The following is a 21,158-nucleotide window of genomic DNA, read 5'->3' on the forward strand; positions in this document are numbered from 1 at the left end:
CGTATTCCCCAATATCGTATCTCCCTTGATGGTGAACGAGCTTTGTTAGCGATCATCTATGATTTGATCGAGAAAGATGTCATTGAAGAAACTCGGGGAAACGTGTGCAATAGTCCTGTACTGCCCATTCTTAAACGTACTGATCCTACCAAACCGCCTGTTTATCGTTTTGTTATTGATTTACGGGAGGTGAATAAAATTGTGGTTCCTCAATTCCCTGTTGTGCCTGACATTACGGCGCTACTGACTCTGATTCCAGCTACGGCTTCATGGTTTTCGGTGATTGATTTGAAAAATGCGTTTTTCAGCATCCCGATTGCCGAAGAGAGCAGGGACCTTTTCGGTTTCTCTCTTGGTGGACGTAGCTTCCGGTTCAAACGCGCTCCTCAGGGCTACTGTGAAAGTCCATCGATTTACAGTCAAGCTTTGAAGGGTCAACTAGATGCGTTTAGGTTGCCGGTTGGTGCGGCTTTAATCCAATACGTCGACGACTTATTGGTGGCTGCTGATACTCAGGACATTTGCAAAATTGCTACAGTGTCGTTGCTGCAACATCTCTGTGAGTTAAATCACAAGGTGTCACCTTCTAAACTCCAATATTGTTGTCAAGAAGTAACCTATCTAGGTCACTTATTGTCAAAGGAGGGAAGGAGATTGACCCCAGAGAGAATTGCAGCGATTGCGCGCATGGCTGTGCCACAAACCCAAAGAGATGTGCGTGCCTTTCTAGGTATCACATCGTACTGCAGGCAGTGGATTCCTAATTTTTCATTGCTAGCGAAACCATTGGTGGCTCTTACGTGCAAGGATGTTTCGACTCCTTTACCATGGACGGAAGAATGTCAGAAACGTTTTTCTGAATTACGTGATTCATTGTGTTCGGCCCCTGTGTTAGGTACCCCTGATTACAGTAAACCGTTCACGTTATATGTTCACGAGAGGGAAGGTTGTGCTTTAAGCGTCTTAACGCAACCTTTTGGTGGTAAGCAACGCCCATGTGCATATTTTTCCTCGACCTTAGACCCAGTAGCTAGAGCATTGCCGAGTTGTTTGAGAGCAACTGCGGCAGCTGCGGTCTCCATCCGACAATCAGCAGGATTGGTCATGGATAATATGCTTACGGTGATGGTTCCGCATGCAGTCGATACTCTTTTGAACCGTACGAAAACTCAGCACTTGACGAGTGCGAGGTTATCTGGGTACGAATTGACGCTCTTGGCAAGCCACATTCAGATAAAACGTTGTAATGTCCTAAATCCGGCAACTTTGTTACCAATTAGTGCAGAGTCAGATGCAGTAACAGAACATGACTGTTACTTGCGGACAGAGGAGGAAACAAAAGGTCGTGTGGACCTTAAAAACACCCCATTGGAAGACCCGGATGGCATCCTGTATGTGGATGGGTCATGTTTTAAATTGCCGAATGGTGATGTGACTACTGCTTATGCTGTGGTGACATTGAATACTGTTGTTGAGACTGCGAGATTGAATCAGAATTCTGCCCAAGCTGCAGAGCTGATCGCTCTTACTAGAGCATGTGTATTAGCAAAAGGTAAACGTGTGAATGTGTACACCGATAGTCAGTATGCTTTCGGTGTAGCGCATAGTTTCGGACGATTGTGGCGAGAACGTGGTTTCTTGACGTCACATGGCACGAAAATACAGCATGGCCAGCTTGTGAACGATCTTTTGGATGCATTGACTTTGCCTGCTCAAGTTGCAATTGTTAAATGTAGTGCGCATCGTAAGGTGACGGATGATGTTGGTCGTGGTAATGCGTTTGCAGATGAGATTGCTAAGGAGACTGCCCGGAACCTTAGCACTCGAATGTATGTGACGAATTCGGTTAGGTGGCCTACAGAATCAAGTATGTGTGAGAATACTATAGAGAGTGTGAAAGCAATTCAGAATGAGGCCACCGACACTGAAAAGATGAAGTGGAAAGAAAGTACGGGAAGGTTGGATGTGAATGGTTGCTGGATTGATTTGTCAGCACAGAAAAGATGGATGTTGCCTGATGCGTATGTACTGGCCGTTGTGCAAATGGCACATGGGTTAGCACATATTAGCGCGAAAGGTATTTGCAAGTTGTTGGCTGATGTGTGGAAGAATGATGGAATTACTAAGTGTGCTGAACGTTTGGTGAAGAATTGTATGGTGTGTATAATGTACAATCCTGGCAAAGGAACCCCAACTCCCCCTGGCAGTTTTGCTCCTCCTTCGTATCCCTTTGAGGTGATCCAATTGGACTTCATCCATATGGAGCGATGCAATAACCTGAAATACGTTTTGGTTGTGGTTTGCGCATTCTCCCGATGGATCGAGGCCTATCCCCTCAAAGATAATACTGCTTTGTCTACTGCGAAAATCCTACTGAAGGAATACTTTCCTCGGTATGGAATGCCTAGAGTCGTGTGGTCAGATAACGGAAGTGAGTTTGTTGGAAGTGTGATGAGGAGTGTGTGTAAGGGCCTTGGAATTAATCAGAAATTCCATAGCGCCAATCATCCCCAGTCAGCTGGATTGGTTGAAGGGTACAATGGCACCCTTAAACTAAAATTAGCGAAGATCCAGGCTACGACTGGACTTTCGTGGCCTGACGCTTTGCCTCTAGCATTACTGTCAACTAGGGCGACTGTACACTCCCGAATAGGGCTTAGTCCCTATGAAATAGTGTTCGGCCGTCCTGCGAATGTGTGGGGGGTTCCTAGGCCAGGTATATTCGTTGATCTTGAGTACCCGATGTTGATTGACTACTTACATGACTTGACTGCTAAACTGAGGTTAATTCATCAACAGGTTTACGACGCCTTGCCGACGCAGACGGAGGGTCCAGGCCACCAGCTCCAGCCTGGTGATTGGGTTGTCACCCGAAATTTTTCGCGCAAGAAGAATCTGGACCCCCGCTTTGTTGGACCTCACCAGGTGCTTTTGGCCACGAGGACTGCCGTTCGTCTTGAGGGACGGAAGAACTGGGTACATGCTACCCATTGTAAGCGAGTCCCTATTCCTTTGCCGGCAGACCCGTGGGTGAGGAAAGGCATTGCGTCAACAGAAGCAGCGACATTGCCGGCGTTTGTACCTTTCAGTGACGCACAACTTGTTGGTGAACACTCAGTGCAGCAGAAAGCCATTGTTGGAACATTGTCAGCAAAAGACTCAAGACCAAATCAACAAACTGATCAACAGGACGCTGTCTCTTCGACAGATCCTTTGTTCGACGTGCAGACACGTCCCGGGAAACATCGATATTCTTTGCGATCTCACACTAAGGACAAATAAAAATTTTTGCTTGCTTTGCTGAAATTGATAACTGCAATATCTTCGTTTCCCATGATCAACTTTGAACATTCGTATCATTGAAAATTGTTTTGTATATATATATATATCAAGCTTCTTCCTTGTATCTTTTTCCTTCCACAGCTGAATTATTGTGCTAAATAAATACATATTGTGTATTGAGGGCCGTAGGGCCGCGCGCGTACCTCCTTCTGGACAGTAGGTCTTGACGCTAGGTTAAAGGCCGTCGGTTCCTAGGAACTCCTGGGAATTGACTATTGCTGCACAGAACGAAGTGCGTCAAGAAACGTTGCGGACGGTCGTAGGGAAATGGCATTTTTGAAGCTGAATGATTTGGAAGGAGCTCAGGCATATAGAGTCAAGCTGCAGAAACTTAGTCGTACGAAATGTTTTGTATCCCAATTGTTTGTATTGTTTTTAACTGCTTCCGCATTTTTGGCGGGTGGGGTGTATTACACTATGTCTTACTTCTTACTTCCTACCCCTACTCCTACTCCTTACCCTAACATTACTTCTACTGCTTCTCCTCATTCCTTTCATATGTTACCAGAACACGAACAGGCTAGACGTGTAGAATTCCGCAACAATTCCTTTATCCAGCTCCTCCATCAGCATCAGTTAGTGGTTAACACTACTAATTGTTGGGTGTGTGGGTTGATGCCACATACTGCGGGTAAGGGAATTCCATATCTGGTGTTACCGTATAGTTCCCAAGGGTCAGCTCGAGCATACCAAACAATGCTTCGAAGCGCACTAGGTTTCCACCCCTCTCCAGAACGTTCCCCCAAACCGGGTCCTACCTCATGGCAGTGGGTGGTATCGATGATAATACAGGATTTGGAAGATGAGATCTATGATGCTTATCTCATCCCTAAGGCAGAGGTACAAGCCTATAGGGCACCGAATAAAGGGGAATATAGTACGTTCACTAATGAAAAGCAGCTTAAAAGCTCGTCTCCAATATGGGTCGTACCCCACACTGGTAATCTTTGTCTTGTGGGTCGTGGCTCGCAAGCCTCACTTGGAGTAAGTGCTTGCACTGAAAGTTACGTTCTGTCAATGTCCCCGATCCCTGTGCTTCTGGCTGCCAAGGGTACGTACTTCATCTGTCATGATCGTGCATACACATGGTTACCCGCAGACTTCATGGGCTCATGTTTTGTTGCAAATCTGTTGCCTCCGACGTTTACTGTAGATGCCGATTATCATAAGACTAGAGTTGTACGAGGCGTAATTAGTGAAGAGGATACTGCCGGTCAAGAGGCAGGAGACTTTTTTAAGGGTTTCCTCCCGTTTTGGGGACCTATGGTTAATAGTAGGAACCTGAGACATTTGACTCGAGTGGTAGAATCGACAGCTAACATTACTGCCAGTGCCCTTGGTAATATCACCACAGAACTTCAGGCGGAGAGACTTATGACATTACAAAACCGTATGGTTTTAGATGTTGTCTTAGCAGATCGCGGTGGGGTATGTAAAGTGATCCATTCGAGCTGTTGCATTTTCATACCTGATAATGCTCCTACTGTCTATCAAGCCATCTCGAAGTTGCACAAGATCTCCGAATCCATACACGTGGATGTAGGGGATTGGACGCTACTTGGTTGGTTTTGGGGCCTGGTGTCGACTTGGGGTTGGAAGATTCTGACGATCATCGGGGTTGTGGTAGTGTTCCTGTTCACGTGTTGCCTTTGTGTGCAGTGTGGTCCTGCCTTATGTGGCCTCTGTGCTACAACGTGTATGAGACAACCATCTGTTACCAAGGGGACTCGGTTGGACAGAGCTATGCTACAACGACATCTTGATGGTCTGATGAATATCGAGTATGATTCCGACTAGTGCTTGCCTACATGAGGGCAAAAGGAGCGTCTGAGGTTCCGTGACAATTGTAAGTGGTGTTTTCGACTCACACGAATATGGTCGAGTCTAGTATCTATGAACCGCAAATGACGAGTTTAGCAAGTGTGCGCAGTTTCGCTGTGCTAACTTAAACCGTTCGTTTGTTATGTGGGTTTGTCATCTGTACCCACGGGTTCCATCTTAGATACGGCATCCATTTTGTCTCTTGCCCTCAAGTAGCCAGCGAACGGACGCTGTCCGCTTCGCGACCCTGGGACTCCCAAGATATTTGCGGAAGACACATGTTCTTTGAAAGTGTCTTTATGACGAGGGGGATGCTACTGTAAGGCAGATGACGCCGCTCGAGGCTCATCTTGCCGCACGGGCTTATTGTCTCAGTTGTGCATCTCATTAGGCACGTCCCTTTGATGCCTGTATCTCGTGCTTCTCGACACTCCCCTTTTACACCCTTTCCGATCTCCCCACTGTCTCCGTCTTCCTCTGCACCTGTCTTCGTTCCTATTTCGATCTACTTTACTGCTGATTGGAATTTGCTAATGGTGGGAAGATGGGTTTTTACAGTTGGGAACCGCCAAATGTTTCCGCACTTATGTTCCGGATCTTGTGTGTTTCAAAGTGATCTAAGCGACCCCTCTGAGAGCGACTTGTGGGAACCAGGTTGTAAACTATTGTGTATCATGTTATCCTATGGGTAGAAACTGTATAAAGGGAGCGATCCACAAATACAATTTGAAGCAGTCTCCCCGAACTACACTCGATGTACTTCTTGTGACTTCTGTGTTCCCTGCAGTAAATAAACCTTGACTCTTTGACGCCGAAGGAAGTGTCCCGTGTCTCTGTGATTTGTACGCCGGAGCAGGTTACCCACGAAGGTTTCAGGTGTTGTGCCCTGGCACCGCTGGGTCCAAAGAACCCAGTCCTTCAGTACCCACCGTAGCCCAGTCTTGCGCACAGAAGGTCTGGATGGTGCTTTTGACTGTGTCCAAGGACTGCTTGTTGGTCAGTTTCAAAAATTTGAAGATGTAATAAAATGCGGAGAAAGCCTGCAGAGAAAGAAGAAGTTGTAATGATCACAATTTAATTTCCTTTCAATTTCATACACTTTTAGTGAAAATTTACACTTCTAAATAGACAATGACAGGAAAAAAAGAGAACTTGAAGAACATTTTTTGCAAGTGCTTAATTCTTAATGGTGACTGCAGGTGGTGGTGAGCACCGGTGTTCAGTTAGTTCCGTAGATGTTTATTCATAGCATACAGACATAAAAAAAATATACAATATGAATAAGACAAAATAAGTGAATGAAAAAGAAAATAGTCTTAAGATCGGACATGGCCATTGAATACATGTAAAGACTTCCTATAATGATTACTGCAGCTAAACAAGCATTGGCAAAGCCAATAGTTCTCACCTATGCAAGAGCTTTTGGCTTTGCCAATATGTTTTAGACATGTTGCACACCAGCGTGTTCAGCAAGGCTAAAAGTTAGTGGGGTAAAGGAACATGACGAGGAGTGGAGTGTCATAAAGTGGAGCAGGATGGAGTGTTATGGAGTGGCCTGGAAAGTTGTGGAGTGGCGTAGACTTGTGTAGAGTTGAGTGGCGTGGAGTAGAGTAAAGTGGAGTGTCATGGATGGAGTAGAGTGTCATAGAGTGGAAGGGCGTAGAGTGGAGTAGAGTAGACTGTCATGGAGTGGCATAGAGAGTTGTGGAGTGGTGTAAAGCTTAGTGGAGTGTGGTAGAGGGTGTTCTGTAAAGTGTTGTAGAGTAGAGTGGCGTAGAGCAGAGTAGATTGTCATAGAGTGGAGTGGGATATAGTGGAGTAGTGTAGGAGAGTGGAATGGCATGGAGTAGAGTAAATTGTCATAGAGTGGAGTAGTGTAGGAGAGTTGAGTGCCATAGAGTGGAGCTGAGTGTTGTAGAGTTGAGTGGCTTAGAGTAGAGTGCAGTGGCATAGAGTTGAGCAGAATGTCGTAGAATAGAGTAGAGTAAAGTGGCATAGAGGGAGTTGTGTAGAGAGTCGTAGATTGGAGTAATGTTGTAGAGTGACATAGAGTGGAGTAGAGAGCCATAGAGTGGAGTAGAGTTTAATGGAGTAGAGCATCACAGAGTGGAGTATTGTAGAGCGGAGTGTCATAGAGTGCTGTGGCGTAGAGTGCATTGGTTTTGTGTAAAGTGATGTAAAGTGCATTGACGGAGAATGCAGTTTCAGAGTAGAGTGAAGTGGCGTAGAGTAGCGTGGTTCAGGGTAGAGTGGAGTGGTACAGGGTAGAGGGAAGAGGTGTAGAGTAGAGTGGTGTAGAGTGAACTGGCTAGAGTAGAGTGGTGTAGAGTGCAGTGCCATGGAGTACAGTGGTGCAGAGTAGAATAGAGTAGCGTAGAGTGCAGTGACATATATTGCAATGGTTTAGAGTGCAGTGGTACAGAGTATAGTGGTGTTGAGTTCCATGGCAGAGAGTCCAGTCTTGCAGAGTAAAGTTTTATAGAGTGTAGTGGTGCACAGTAGCGCAGAGTAGAAAAGTAGAGTGGCAATGAGTTCAGTGGCCGAGAGAGCAGTCTTGCAGAATACAGTGACAGAGAGCAGTGGTGTTGAGTAGAGTGGTGCAATGGCATGGAGTGCACTGGTGTAGAGTAGTTTCTTTCTGAGTATAGTGAAGGGGAATAGAGCAGAGTGGTTCAGGGTAGAGAGGAGTTGTGCAGGGTAGAGTGCAGAGGTGAGGTGGAGTGCCATAGAGTGCAGTGGTGTGGAGTGCAGATTTACAGAGTAGATGGAGTGATGCAGAGTGTAGTAGCATAGAGTGGCGTAGAGTTGAGTTCTGCAGAGTAGAATGCAGTGACATAGAGTAGAGTGTGCACAGTAGAGTGGTGCAAAGAGTAGTGAGGTGGTGTTCAGTGATGCAGAGTAAAATAGAGTGCAATGGTGTAGAGTGGTGTAGCTTGCAGTGCCGTAGCATGTCGGGGTGTAGAGTGCAGTGGGGCAGACTAGAGTGGGGGTAAGTTCAGTGGCCTAGGCATGGAGTTGAGTGGCGTAGAGTAGAGTGGAGTAGAGTAGGGTGGCACAAAGTAGAGTGGCACAGAGTAGAGTGGCGCAGAGTAGAATAGAGTAATGTAGCATGCCGTGGCATAGAGTGCATTGGTTTTGAGCAAAGTGGTGTTGAGTGCATTGTTATAGAGTGCAGTGGGTTACAGTAGAGTGACATAGAGTAGAGTGGTATAGAGTAGAGTGGTGCAGAGTAGAGTGGTGCAGCATAGAGGGCAGTGGCATAGAGAGGCACAGAGTGGAGTACTGTGGCATAATGTGCAGGGGCATAGAGTACAGTGGTGTAGAGTAGATTGTTTCAGAGGAGAGTAGTGGTGTAAATAGCAGTGGCCTAGAGTGATGCAGAGTAGAGTAGAGTGGTGTAAAGTGTAGTGGCTCATAGAGGAGTAGGGTGGCATGGAGTAGAGTTTTTCAGAGTAGGGTGGAGTGCTGTAGGGTAGGGTGGAGTGGCGTGGTGCAGGATAGAGTGAAGTGACATAAAGTAGTGGCATAGAATGCATTTGCGTAGAGTGCATTGGCATAGTGCAGTGGTGCATATTAGAGTGGGGTAGAATGCATTAGAGTAGTGAGGTATAGAGTGAAGTCGTGTAGAGTGTCGCATCAGACACCAGCAGGGCTAACACCGGCCTTGGTGGTAGGCTGTTGTTGTTTCAGTGGAACATGTTCACCTATTTCATTGTTGACAACACACGCATCCACCAAATAGTATAACAACTATGTTTTGACATAGGCAGAGTGTTTAAGGCTGTTGTGTATATAATTGTTTCTGGGCTCCTGTTTGTAGTTTTCTGGAAAGCAGGGTTTCTAGGGTTTCATGGCACTTTGCTCCTGCACGTGTTGCACATATGGAGGCCATTGCTCATTAAGTGCAGTGTGTATGCTACACCTTTTGACTTGCCAATGCATATTATTATTAAAAGAGTTTGGTACTCTGAATTGCTGATGGTAAACAGAAAGATCATTAGACATTCATTGAGGGGTCACATTAGCAAAAGCCAACAGTGCTTTAATAGAAAAACCTCAACATGAATATTTGCTGCCACAGAAAGTGCGTGCACCTCTTCCCTGAATGCCTGTTTTAAGGGTTATGTTACAGCCTTGTAAACTGGAGCACAGAAGGGGCATGAATGGGCTCAATGGGGAGGCTAATCTGCATTCCTTTTGCCTTCCTATAAACACTCTCACTTTGAAGTCATAGAAAGAGAAGTAAACACCAAGCTCCCTTGGACGAAGGAGCATGATATTTGACCTTTGTGTTTAAATGCACAGCAAATGTGACAAAATTACGAACAAGATTTAAGATCTTGGAAGGATACAGTAAAAATTACTTGGGAAAGGGAAGGGATGAACTCAAGCTGGACAGCCTAAACCCAATCAATCACTCAATCAGGGTTCTTATAGAGTGCGACTACTCACTCACAAGGGTCCCAAGGTGCTGATGAAGGGATCTGCAGTTCAGTCGAAGAGCCAGGTCTTGAGGTTCTTTCTGAATTGAGGCAGTGACAGTGATTGCCTGATGTATAGAGGTAGGAGGTTCCAAGTCTTCGCAGCAAGGTAGGAGAAGGGTCTTCCTCCAGGACTAGATTGGAGGAGTGGAGATGTCAGGTCAGTGTATAGAAGGAGAGGCAGTGTTTGAGGTATTCGGGTTCGGTGTTGTGCAGGCCTCTGAAGGCATGCGTGAGGAGCTTGAAGGTGATTCTTTTGTTGACTGGAAACCAGTGGAGGTCTCTTAGGTGACTGGAGATGTGGTTTCGGCAAGGGATGTCCAGGATAAGTCTAGCGGAGGCGTTCTGGATGCGCTGTACCTTCTTTTAGAGTTTTCGGGTCGTGCTGGCATAGAGTGTGTTGCCATAGTAAAGCTTTCTGCTGACAAGTGCCTAGGTGACCGTTCTTTTGGACTCCGTCCAGATCCGTTTGCAGATCTTATGGAGCAGGCAGAGCATGTGGAAGAAGGAGAATGATACAACATTGATTTGGCAGTTCATCGAGAGCGAAGAGTCGAGGAGGATGCCAAGGTTGGCGTGGGTTGGTGGGTGTGGGGGGGTTCTGAGTTTTGCTAGCCACCAGGAGTCATCCCAATGAGTGGGAGTGGAGCACAGATTGAGATCTTCAGTTTTGTTGGAGTTGAGTTTGAGGCAGCTCTCCTTCAACCAGGTGGCTACTGCTTTAATCACATTGCGGAAGTTGCTCTTAGCGGCTGTAGGTTTGTCGGTGAGGGACAGGATCAACTGTGTGTCATTGGCGTAGGAGATGATGTTGAGACGGCGGTTTCTGACATTGGCTGCGAACTGGGCCACGTAGATGTTGAAGAGGGTGAAGCTCAGGGAGGAGCCCTGGGGGACTTTGCAGCTGGTCCCTATAGGATTTGAGAAGAAAGGTGGGAGCCTGACTCTCTGGGTGTGGCTGGTGAGGAAGGAGCGGATCCACTAGAGCGCTTTGCCGCATATGCCGGCGTTGTGACTCTTGCACAGAGGTTGTGGTGGGAGACGGTGTTGAAGGAGGCAGAGATGTCCAGGAGGATGAGGGCTGCGATTTTGCCTCCATTAAGGAGGGTACGGATGTCGTCAGTTGCAGTGACGAGTGCAGTCTCAGTGCTTAGGTTGCTCCTGAAGCCCTATTGGGAGTGGTCCAGGGTGTGGTTTGTCTCGATGAATTCTGTGAGAGTAGCATTAGCCTTATCAATTACTTTAGCTGGGAAGGTGAGCAGAGAGCTTGAGATTCATCGGGTCAGCCGAGGGGTTCTTCAGCAGGGGGTTAATCTATGCATGTTTCCAGTCTTCAGGGTAGGTGGTGGATTTGATGGAGCAGTTAATGGTGCAGCAGATTTCAGGGGCGATGGCAGCGCCTGCCCAGTTGAAAATGTGGTGCGCGCAGGCATCCAAGGGGAACACCCAGAGTGGATGGTTTTCATGATCCTTAAGGTGCCCTCATCGGTGAGGATGGTCAGGTTGAGCAGTGTCGGCTGGAACCTGGAGCATTTGGGTGTGGTGTTTGTGGTTGGGGTGGATGGGTCCTGGATTGCAAAGCTGTCATAGATGTCTAAAATCTTGCGGTGGAAAAAGCTAGAGAGGGTTGTCTCAGAGATCTTGGTAGGAGGCGATGTCTGTGGTGTCCGTGCAGGCTTTGGCTAATTCTTTGATCACTGTGAAGAGTTCTTTGCTGTTGTGCGTGTTGCCGTTGATGCGTTTCTGTATGGCAGTTTTCCTGGTGAGGTGGTGGTGTCAGGTGATGGCGGTGTTGAGGGCGGCATAGTCCGCCGAGATCTTGATGCTCCTTCATCTTCTTTTGAGCCATCTGCAGATGCACCTGGATTCTTGGAGGGCGGGGGAGAACCAGCTGGCTTTCTTGTAAGGCTGCTTGCCAGAGGGTTTCCTAAGTGGGGCCAATGTGTCGGCACAGTTCATCAGGGGAGATGGTGTGCTGAGGTGTTGGTGTCCGCGGTGGTCGACAGTGGGGCTTTGCTGAGGGAAGTGTCTAGTTGGTCTTTGAAGATCTTGTTCCAGCTTCTGTGTGGGTTACGGTGGGCGCGGTAGTGTTCGATGGGTTTGCTGAAGGAGAAGTGAATGCAGTGGTGGTCTGTCCAGTGTAGTTTGGAGGTGTGGCTGATGGAGATGTTGCCTGTGGAGAAGATGGAGCCAAGTGTGTGCCCTGCTGAGTGGGTTGAGGAGGAGACCAGTTGTTTCAGTCTGATTGTGGCGAGGTTCTTTAGCACGGATGATGTATTGTGGTCATCAAGGCTGTCCAGGTGGAAATTGAAGTCGCCGAGGAGGATGTAGTCCATTGAGGCGAGAGCATGGTGACTGATGAAGTTGGCAATGGCTTCGCTGAAGGGGGGGATGGGAGGTCTGTAGATGAGGCTTTAGCAGAGGGTGGCATTCAAGTTAGTGTGGATCTAGAAGTGGAGGTTGACCATGTCTGGTGAGTGGTCATTGGAGCTGGTTGTGAGGCGGAGGGTATTTTTGTGTACGGTGGTGATGCCTCTTCCCGGCTGGTTGGTGCAGTCCTTGTGGATGGTTTTGTAACATTCAAGGATGGCGGTTGCCATGTCCGGGGCTGAGATGGGACTCAGCCATGTTTGCGTGACGAAGGCGACGTTGGGGAAGATGGAGTCTAGCAGGTCCCAGATCCCCATGGCATGTTTGTTGTGGGCCAGCCAGAAAATAAAAAGCAAAGAAATATGAGTTACAAACCACAAAGCCAATGGTAATCAATGGGCAGAATGCATTCCCAAGGAAGGTTTCTGAATGTCCCCAAGATGTCTTCAGCAAACCAGAAAACAATGCTGTCTGGTAAGCTTCACTCTAAAAAATGGCTCACAGACCAATATCCTAATGGAATGTCAAATTCTTAAACCCACACAATCTAAGCAAAAGGACTTAACATTTGATGCACAAATGTATATGATATGTACAAAAAAAGAAAAAGTGCATTGGTGTTTGGAAGGATAATTTAATCACAAGGACAGGGATTTCTAGTGTCATATTTGAATTTGAATTTGAATTTTAAAATATTTATACAGCGCACGTACACCCAAAGGTTTCATGGCGCTACAGTAAGCAGAGTCTCTGAGGTCATGGAGCGGGGAGAGAAAATGAGGAGAATTTATGAGGGGAATGCTTTGGAAAAAAGAAAGGTTTTTAAGGCCTTTCGAAAGGGCTGGTATTGATTGGAAGTTCTGAGTTGCATCGGAAGGGAGTTCCAGAACACAGGGGCGAGGGTGGAGAATTTAGACCCTCCCCATTTCTTACGACGGAAGCGAGGAACTGTGAGTAGGTGGTGAGAAGAGGAGCGAAGTTCCCTGGGGGGGACATAAGGTATGATCTCCGAGGAAATAAAAGCAGGGGACCTGCCTAGCTGGGCCTGAAAGGCGAGACAGCCCACCTTAAAAAGGGAGCGTTCGCGCACAGGGAGCCAGTGCAGGGATTTCAAGAGGGGAGTGGCGTGATGGGATTTCGTCAGGTTGTATACCAAGCGGGCCGCTTGGTTTTGGACCAGCTGGAGACGACGTACGCTATAGGCTGGCATGCCATGGTAAAGAGCGTTGGCATAATCCAAACGGGAGATGACCATGGCCAGTACAATAAGTTTCAGGGCTGTGAAGGAGAAGAAGCGGGAGACTTTACGGATAGTGCGGAGGGATAGAAAAGAGGAGGAAACCACCGAGCTCACCTGGGAGTGCATAGTGAGTTGATCATTGATTTTTATACCCAGGGTTTTGACGGAGGAGGTAGGGGGTGGGGGGGGACCAAGTGAGGAGGGCCAGAAGAGGGGGGACCAGGGACTGGAGCAACCACCTGTCAGAACAAGCTCTGTCTTATCTGGATTTAGTTTCAGGTGGTTGTGGTTCATCCAGTCCCGGATGAAAAGCATGGTGGATTGGAATTTAGATTTGGAGTCAGGGGAGTGAGACAGAGAAAAAATGAGCTGGAGGTCATCCGCATAATTGTATACGGAGACCTCCATCTGTTGAAGAGCAAAGATGAGGGGGGCTATATACAAATTAAACAGTAGGGGGGAAAGGGAGGAGCCTTGGGGGACCCCGCACACTACCTTCCGTGGTTCAGCCCAGAAGTCCCCCAGGCGAACTGCCTGGGTGCGTCCGCTTAGAAAGGAGGACAGCCAGACCAAGGCGGTGCCTCCGATCCCCGCCGCTCCGACACGGGAGAGTAAGATGGAGTGATCTACCGTGTCGAATGCGGCCGAGAGATCGAGTAGCACCAGGGCCTGGGGGATGCCAGTGTCCATTCCCTCTCTAAGGTATTTAAGGTAGATATTTCATTCAAGCTATGGGAAAAGACAGAAACAAAGAATTAAGGCCAACCTCAATCTCGATAATAACCAATGATCATAAGGAGCAGAGACAAAGGACAGGTAGGGCTCCAGGCCAGGGCCAGTCTTTAATAACAAATGGCCCTTGGCAGAGGGTTTGGTGAGTTGAAAGCTTTCTCTTTTCGGGGTAAACATAACTCCCGTTCCTTTTTTGCCCTATCTCTAGGGGTCCTTCTCAGAGCCAAGTGTAGTTTGATTGAGGCCTTAGAACAAGAGCAGTCAAACCATTTATATTTGTTCTCAATAAAAGAACTCCTGCACTTAGCACTCAAGAGGCCAATAATGAACAGACAAATGTTGAAAAAACACTCAAAAACCAAATATAGTTGTCAATCAAAAGACATTGTTCAATGTCAAATTGTCTCAAATTTAGTAACTTTATTAGCAGATTATCCTGATCTATTAAGTCAAGGAAAGTATACAACTGTATGAGGTACTTTTATTTCTTATTAGAGCACTTACAAGAGCCAGTAAATTTAAAATGCAAGGGTAAATTATGGTCATTGAAGTGATTGATCACAGTCCCTCAAATTAGCAGTGACAAAGATGTAATCAATCACACTTTTATGACCACTAAAGTCAAAAGTGGTAATAGGGCCAACAGTAGAAAAATCCACCACTGGTATTACACATATTAGCTTCTGCTAAAAGCTCAAGTAAGGCTTCCTCCTGGTTGGAGATAGTTTAAAGGGTATAGAGACAAAATATCGACTCCAAAATATCGACTGGACATAATATCGAGTTTTTAATATAGACTGGACAAAATATCGACTGGACATAATATCGACTACAAAAATATCGTTTTTCAGGTAAGTGAAGTAATATCGACTGTATAAAATATAGATAGCAAAAATATCGATTTTTTAATAATATATAATATTTTATAGTGTATTTTTATGTAATAATATGTGTGAATAGTGTGTATTAATGTTATAAAATATTTTATTACATGAATTTTGTTTTTATAATAATTGCGTAATGTAATTCTGTAGCGGGTTGTGGGTTTATAGGGGAATAGGGTGGGAAGTAATTTAATAATAATTAATTAATTAATATATGTTTGTTAATATTTTTAATTAATAATTAATTGATAATTAATTAATATTAATTAGTTAATTAATTAATATAATTTTGAACATATTTTGTATTAGTAAATAATTGTTAATTAATTAATTGTAATTAGTTAATTACATTAATTAGAGTACATTTTTAATATATATAATTTTGTGTAATTTTTAAGTAATTAATTTTGAAAAAATAATATTAATTATTAAAATAATTACAGCTAATGTTCTAATATATTTACTTTATTGTTATTGTTAATTAATAGTTAATTGCTAATTAAATAATATTGATAAATTTAGGGTAAAGGAGCATTTTTAGGGTTCAGGGTCAGTTTTCAGTTCATGGGTAAAGGGGTATTTTTAGGGTTCAGGGTCAGTTTTCAGTTCATGGGTAAAGGGGTATTTTTAGGGTTCAGGGTCAGTTTTCAGTTCATGGGTAAAGGGGTATTTTTAGGGTTCAGGGTCAGTTTTCAGTTCATGGGTAAAGGGGTATTTTTAGGGTTCAGGGTCAGTTTTCAGTTCATGGGTAAAGGGGTATTTTTAGGGTTCAGGGTCAGTTTTCAGTTCATGGGTAAAGGGGTATTTTTAGGGTTCAGGGTCAGTTTGGGGTTTTTGGGTAAAGGGGTATTTTTAGGGTTCAGGGTCAGTTTTGGGTTTTTGGGTAAAGGGGTATTTTTAGGGTTCAGGGTCAACAAATAAGATTTTAAAAAATTATTTTTATTATTTTCATTTATTATTTAATTATTATAATTTAATTTAAGTCGTTTTAAGTATATTTTAGTAATAAAAATTTAATATTAATTTAATTTAACACTGTTTTTAATAAAGTCGATATTTTTTACATCTATATTTTTGTTAACGATATTTTGTACTCGATATTTTTGTACTTACCTGTTTGTAGATACAAACTCGATATTTTGACTGTCGATATTTTGTCCACGATATTTTGGCAACTCGATATTATGTCCGTCGATATTATTTCAGTGATCCTGTTTAAAGAGAACTTACAAGATTAACTCAACCGCCCCCCAAAACAAGATCATAATAAATTAATGTTAAAATTACCTGCCAAGATTGTGAAAGACACCGCACCTGTAGCTGGTGTGGTAGGCGACAAGCTATTCCTAAGTATTTAGTTAGCCCCATAATATTGGAACAATCAAGCCCTTAAAAGCGTTGTTACATAGAAATAAAGAAGCAAATTATCAAAAAAATAGCTCGACCACTTACACTTTGGATAGGTATGTGGGCTGCACGTTAATCTTGCAACTCAGGGTTAATGAGATCCAATTAAGTAGCTCACCTCTGTCTCTACCAGATGAGGATGGTTGTGTGAGAATAGCATGGGAAGAATAACCACAAAAATACAATGGCTCAGGTTTCTTGAAAGATTAAAATGTCATAAGATGTATTTTTCTTCAATTTGGATGCTATACCAGCCAGATTCCATGAGATTAGATTTGTGCTCCAATCAGAATCAACAGTGATAAAAGCTATAAGACTACTCTAAAAAATAGAGACCTAACCCAACACCTAGAGCAGTTCTTAGTTAAGTGACTGATAGCTGCTCCAAGTTAGTTAATGTATCTTGCAAGAGTCATCATTACAGTTGAATGAGGCAACAACCTATTTGAAGTTGTGACTGACTATGAAGCACACTAATTTACAAGCCCCTTGCGCAACGATGCGTCATTTTTTGTGACACACCTGCAGCACATTTTGCTACCCCATATTTACAAGGCCATGTAAACCACACTGCATGGCTTTTCGTGTCCTTGTATATATGGCCCCTTTTCAAGCAACACTTTGCGTGAACGGGGCATTCCGTGGGTGTTGCTGTGGGTGTTCCCACGTAAAGCCCATGGATTCTGCCACATTCCCAGATTCACAACCTTTAATAAACCTGGGCATGCGGCAGAAACCTACGCCTCCCGAGCAGAGGAGTAGGAAGGCGCAACAAGGAGAAATGTTTTCCTTTCTCTTCGTTTATTCCTCTTTCTATGCGTGCTGCATTCTACAGAGCAGAGCTTCGAGGAAGGTAAATAATCTAGAAAGCATGGGGAAGAGAATGATAGGAAAACGGGGACAATGAGAAAAAGGAGGGGTGAAGAAGAATCCGCAAAGGTGATATAAGGAGGCATGAAGCTTAAGTTGGTGGAAGAAAGGGACATGAAATTGAGCCAAAGCTTAAAGATTGATTGTATATGGCTGGGTCTGAACTGGGGTGGCATTTTGAGCAAAAGAAAGATGGATTTAACCCAGATCTCATGACTTGGGGTGAATATATGATTTGATGAGGGGTAATACCCTGAAACCGGTCCCAGGATGCTTGTTTCCAGTCCACAGAGGTCCTGGCTTAGCAGTTCAGGCTGTACTGTACCCATAAGGAACAGGGCAAGACTTATTTACATATGGCTGGGTCTAAACTGGGGTGGCATGGTGAGCAAAAGAACGATGGATTTAACCAAGATCTCTTGACTGGGGGTGAATGTATGATTTATTCAGCATTCCATCCATCATTTGTTTGCGTAGCAAATTGAACCAAAGCTAGGCAGATTTCGCCATTCTTAATTAGTAGTGGCAGACTACAAAGAAACACTTAAGTACCGCATGACCTGGAGAAAGTGATGCGTTATGCAAATAGTGTGAGGGAGCAAAGGAAGACGTTGCACCCTACAATAAATGTGACATCCACACACTAGATAGAAAGGAGAGAGATGTGATGCGTCCTTGTACAGCCTCAGCCGCATCTTTGATAAAAACCCTGGGCCTCATTTATGAAAAGTGACGCATCGCTGCGTGAAAACAACGATGCGTCACTTTTCACTGCGCACTCCTTACGACATTCCTGATGCGTCATATTTAATGTATGACGCGTCATGTCGCAAGGAGTTACAGATACGTCAGTATTTCTGACGTATCTGTAAGCGCAAAAGTGACGCATTGCTGGAGTGTGTCACAAAAGTGACGCAACTCCAGCAATGCGTCCTGTCACATGGGGAAAGCCCCATGTGAAAGGGCTTGTGTCAGTCTTACGCCTGCTGTGAGGCAGGCGCAAGATTTTGACGCAACAGCATCCTAAAAGTGACGCAGTGAAATCTCATAGATTTCACTGCGTCACTATTACAAGGCTTTTTGCGGGGGAACGCCCCCTCTGCATACATTATACCTGACGCAGGTATGATGTGGCGCAGGGGTTTAAAAAGTGACGTATCTACCTAGATGCATCACTTTTTAAATATGGCGCAACAAGGCGCATTTTTTACACCGCTGGTGCGTCACAAAAAGTGACGCACCGGCGGTGCAAAACTGACACAAGGCCTTCATAAATAAGGCCCCCTGAGTAGTGTTGCCAGATTTTGAGACCCGTCAAAAGTCCAAAACTGTCCAAGTATAAGCCCAAATTCAGCACAATGCACATCAGTATCAGCTCAAAATCCAGCCCAAAAATTCAACTCTCAAATTATGCAAACATCTATTCGATATATATATAGTTGGAGGAAGGACAATGGACTTCTGCAATTATACCAAACCTATATTAAGAACAATCATTTTGGAAACCACTCTCCACTTTGACCTACTAATTGGTCCTTCTGTCACTACAAAATACTCAGTTTGGCTCTCATTAATTACATTTACAAGAGCTGTTTGCAATCAACCTTTAATGAAATTTAAGAATGGGAACATCAAGGCTATTTCAGCAGTGTGACTCTAAAAAAGAACATTGGACAGATTAACATCACACAATGAAACATGTATAATGAGATGACCCTTGTGTTAAAATAAGCATGACTTGTCTGGCAAGGTTTGTGAGACCAATAAAAATAAACATTGATGCAGACAAGTAACAAGTTTGCTTAAATATAAAGCAACCATGTGAAAACTTAAAAGAATAGAAGAAGTGTTGTGATTGAGAGCTGCGAGGTTCGCCGCAGTAAGAAGCCCATGCTCCTTCAGTTAAAATGTACCGGCAAGGCAAGAAACAAACTTTATACTCTCACCAATTCCCTTCTCTGCCTTCCACTTCAAAGTCTTTCATCATGACCATATAAACTGGCACTAAAAGTTATACAGGGTGTGTGTTGTTGCCTTTGAGCTTCAGCAAAAACTAGGCTAAAGCTTGCAGTCTTGGCATGAAGCAGATGTGTTTGTTTGGTCTCCAATAGATCCCTTTTCTCAGAACATACAGCAATACCTTCTCCCCAAGATCTGAAAATCGATGCTCTCTCAACATCGCTAACACTGTCATCATTCCTCTTGTCCCATCCCAATCCATTCCACTTGGGGAAGCTGGGATTCGCATCTAGATTTTCTTACCAATCTCTAGAATCCCAGGTCAGGTCGACTGAACCTTTTTCCCTGTCTTAGAAGCATAGAGGGAAGATTTTCAAAATCATAACTCTGAACAGTTTACAACCCAAATCCAAATTAAACACAAAAGAACCACTAACTACGAACTGAAATCTTGAAGGTTTATTACAAAGCCAAAAATAATTGAACATACCGACATCTCAACAAAAGATTCAAGAAGTAGACTGGCACTAATACAAACATAATCCTACGCAAGAGTCTCAGACGACTCAGAATAAAAACCAAAGTTAATTCAAGAAGCATTAGACATACCATTACCGACAATGCAGAAAATCTGGACTGCATTTACAAAAAGGAAAAGAATTTGGTTAGACTGTCCTTACACTAACTCTAAGGTGACATCCCTACTTTTTTTGTTTAAAATTTTTTTATTGGGTTTTATCTATCAAATATCATGACAATAGATCTCAATATATTACGACACTTGTACATCAAATAGGTAAAATGCAGGTCTTATGATCATAGGTTCATTCCTCGATACGTCGAGAGCTTTGTGTGCCCAGTGTTCGACCTGACCAAGAGATATCATGATGCGTTGGAGAGGCTATAGCGTGTTACCTATCAGTAAATGGTGGTGGGTGTGTCACATACCGCTCTGTCAGTCCTCTCATAGCAATATGTCTCGGTCGGGTGTGGGCTACCCTTGTAGGCGTAGTCGGTTGGGTTTGGGTTCGTAATGCAGGAGTGTCCCTAAATCTTCGAGATCCATCATAGCTATATGTTCTCCCAATGTATAACTGTGTCCGGATTGTCTGCCGGTTCAACGTTCAACTATTCTCAACTGTGGGGGATCAACAACAGGGAAAGTAGGGTGTTTGGGGGGGTTCTAGCTGCGACTCTACTGGATTTCTGTTGTCAGGGTAAGTGTAGGTTCACGATGGGGTATAGGTGTATATCAGGAGACTCACAAGAGGGGGGAGCGGCTTCACAGCCTCTGCGATGTCTGAGGCGTTGTCCAGGGGGGTTTCTGGGCCGGCCTGCAATCAGGCGCGCTCTCAAGTGTCTTGTGTCCCTCAGATGTTCCCCGTGGCTAGTGGGGCTGGAGGGGGTTGTTGGGTCTGGGGTTGTTCATATGTGAGGGGCTCGGGGGGGTCAGTCTTGTGAGTAAATATATGTAGCAACTGTGCCCATTCATAGGGTGTTTCCGGGTCCCCTTCAGTTCCTCCTCTCTAAGTGTTTCTTCCTCTGCCTTCCCCCATTTTTTCACCGCACCTATCCAGGCTGCTTCTGGTGGGCCTGTTGGGGATCTCTAATGCATGGCTATCCCCCTCTTCGCCAGCAGGATAGCTAGGGACATAAAACGGTATTGTACTTTCTCAGTTTTTTTCTTGTGGAATATCCCAAGAGCACAAGCCTCCCAAGTTGACATATTTGTGACCTGGGTCGTGTCTCTCAGTGTTTGCTGCACTCTGTCCCAATACCCCTGGATAGTGGGGCAATCCCAGAACACGTGTCTGAAGTCCGCGGTGTGAGCGAGGCAGCGGGGGCATGTAAATTGTGTGTCAGGATAGAACTGATGGAGACGATGCGGTGTGAGGTAAGCCCTGTGAAGGATGTTGAATTGTATGTTTCGAAATCGTGCATTTCTGGAGACCTTTTTGGGGTATTCTAAGGCAGTGTCCCATTCTTTGTCGTGTACCACCCTTCCTATGTCTGTTTCCCATTTCTGGTGTAGTGAATGTAATGTCGGGAGGA

General features: G+C 44.8%; 1 protein-coding gene across 1 annotated transcript in view; it reads right to left on the minus strand.

The window, feature by feature from the left end:
• Nucleotides 1–21,158, minus strand: part of LOC147710515 (ectonucleoside triphosphate diphosphohydrolase 8-like) — a 418,351-nt gene that overhangs the window by 34,739 nt on the left and 362,454 nt on the right. Inside the window, exon 8 of the mRNA XM_086921185.1 lies at nucleotides 6,093–6,203. Within this exon, the coding sequence (XP_086777311.1) occupies nucleotides 6,093–6,203 (111 nt within the window). The remainder of the gene's footprint in view (nucleotides 1–6,092; nucleotides 6,204–21,158) is intronic.

This window comes from Lissotriton vulgaris, chromosome 5 (genome assembly GCF_964263255.1).
Source record: "Lissotriton vulgaris chromosome 5, aLisVul1.2, whole genome shotgun sequence".
Classification (NCBI taxonomy): Eukaryota; Metazoa; Chordata; class Amphibia; order Caudata; family Salamandridae; genus Lissotriton; species Lissotriton vulgaris.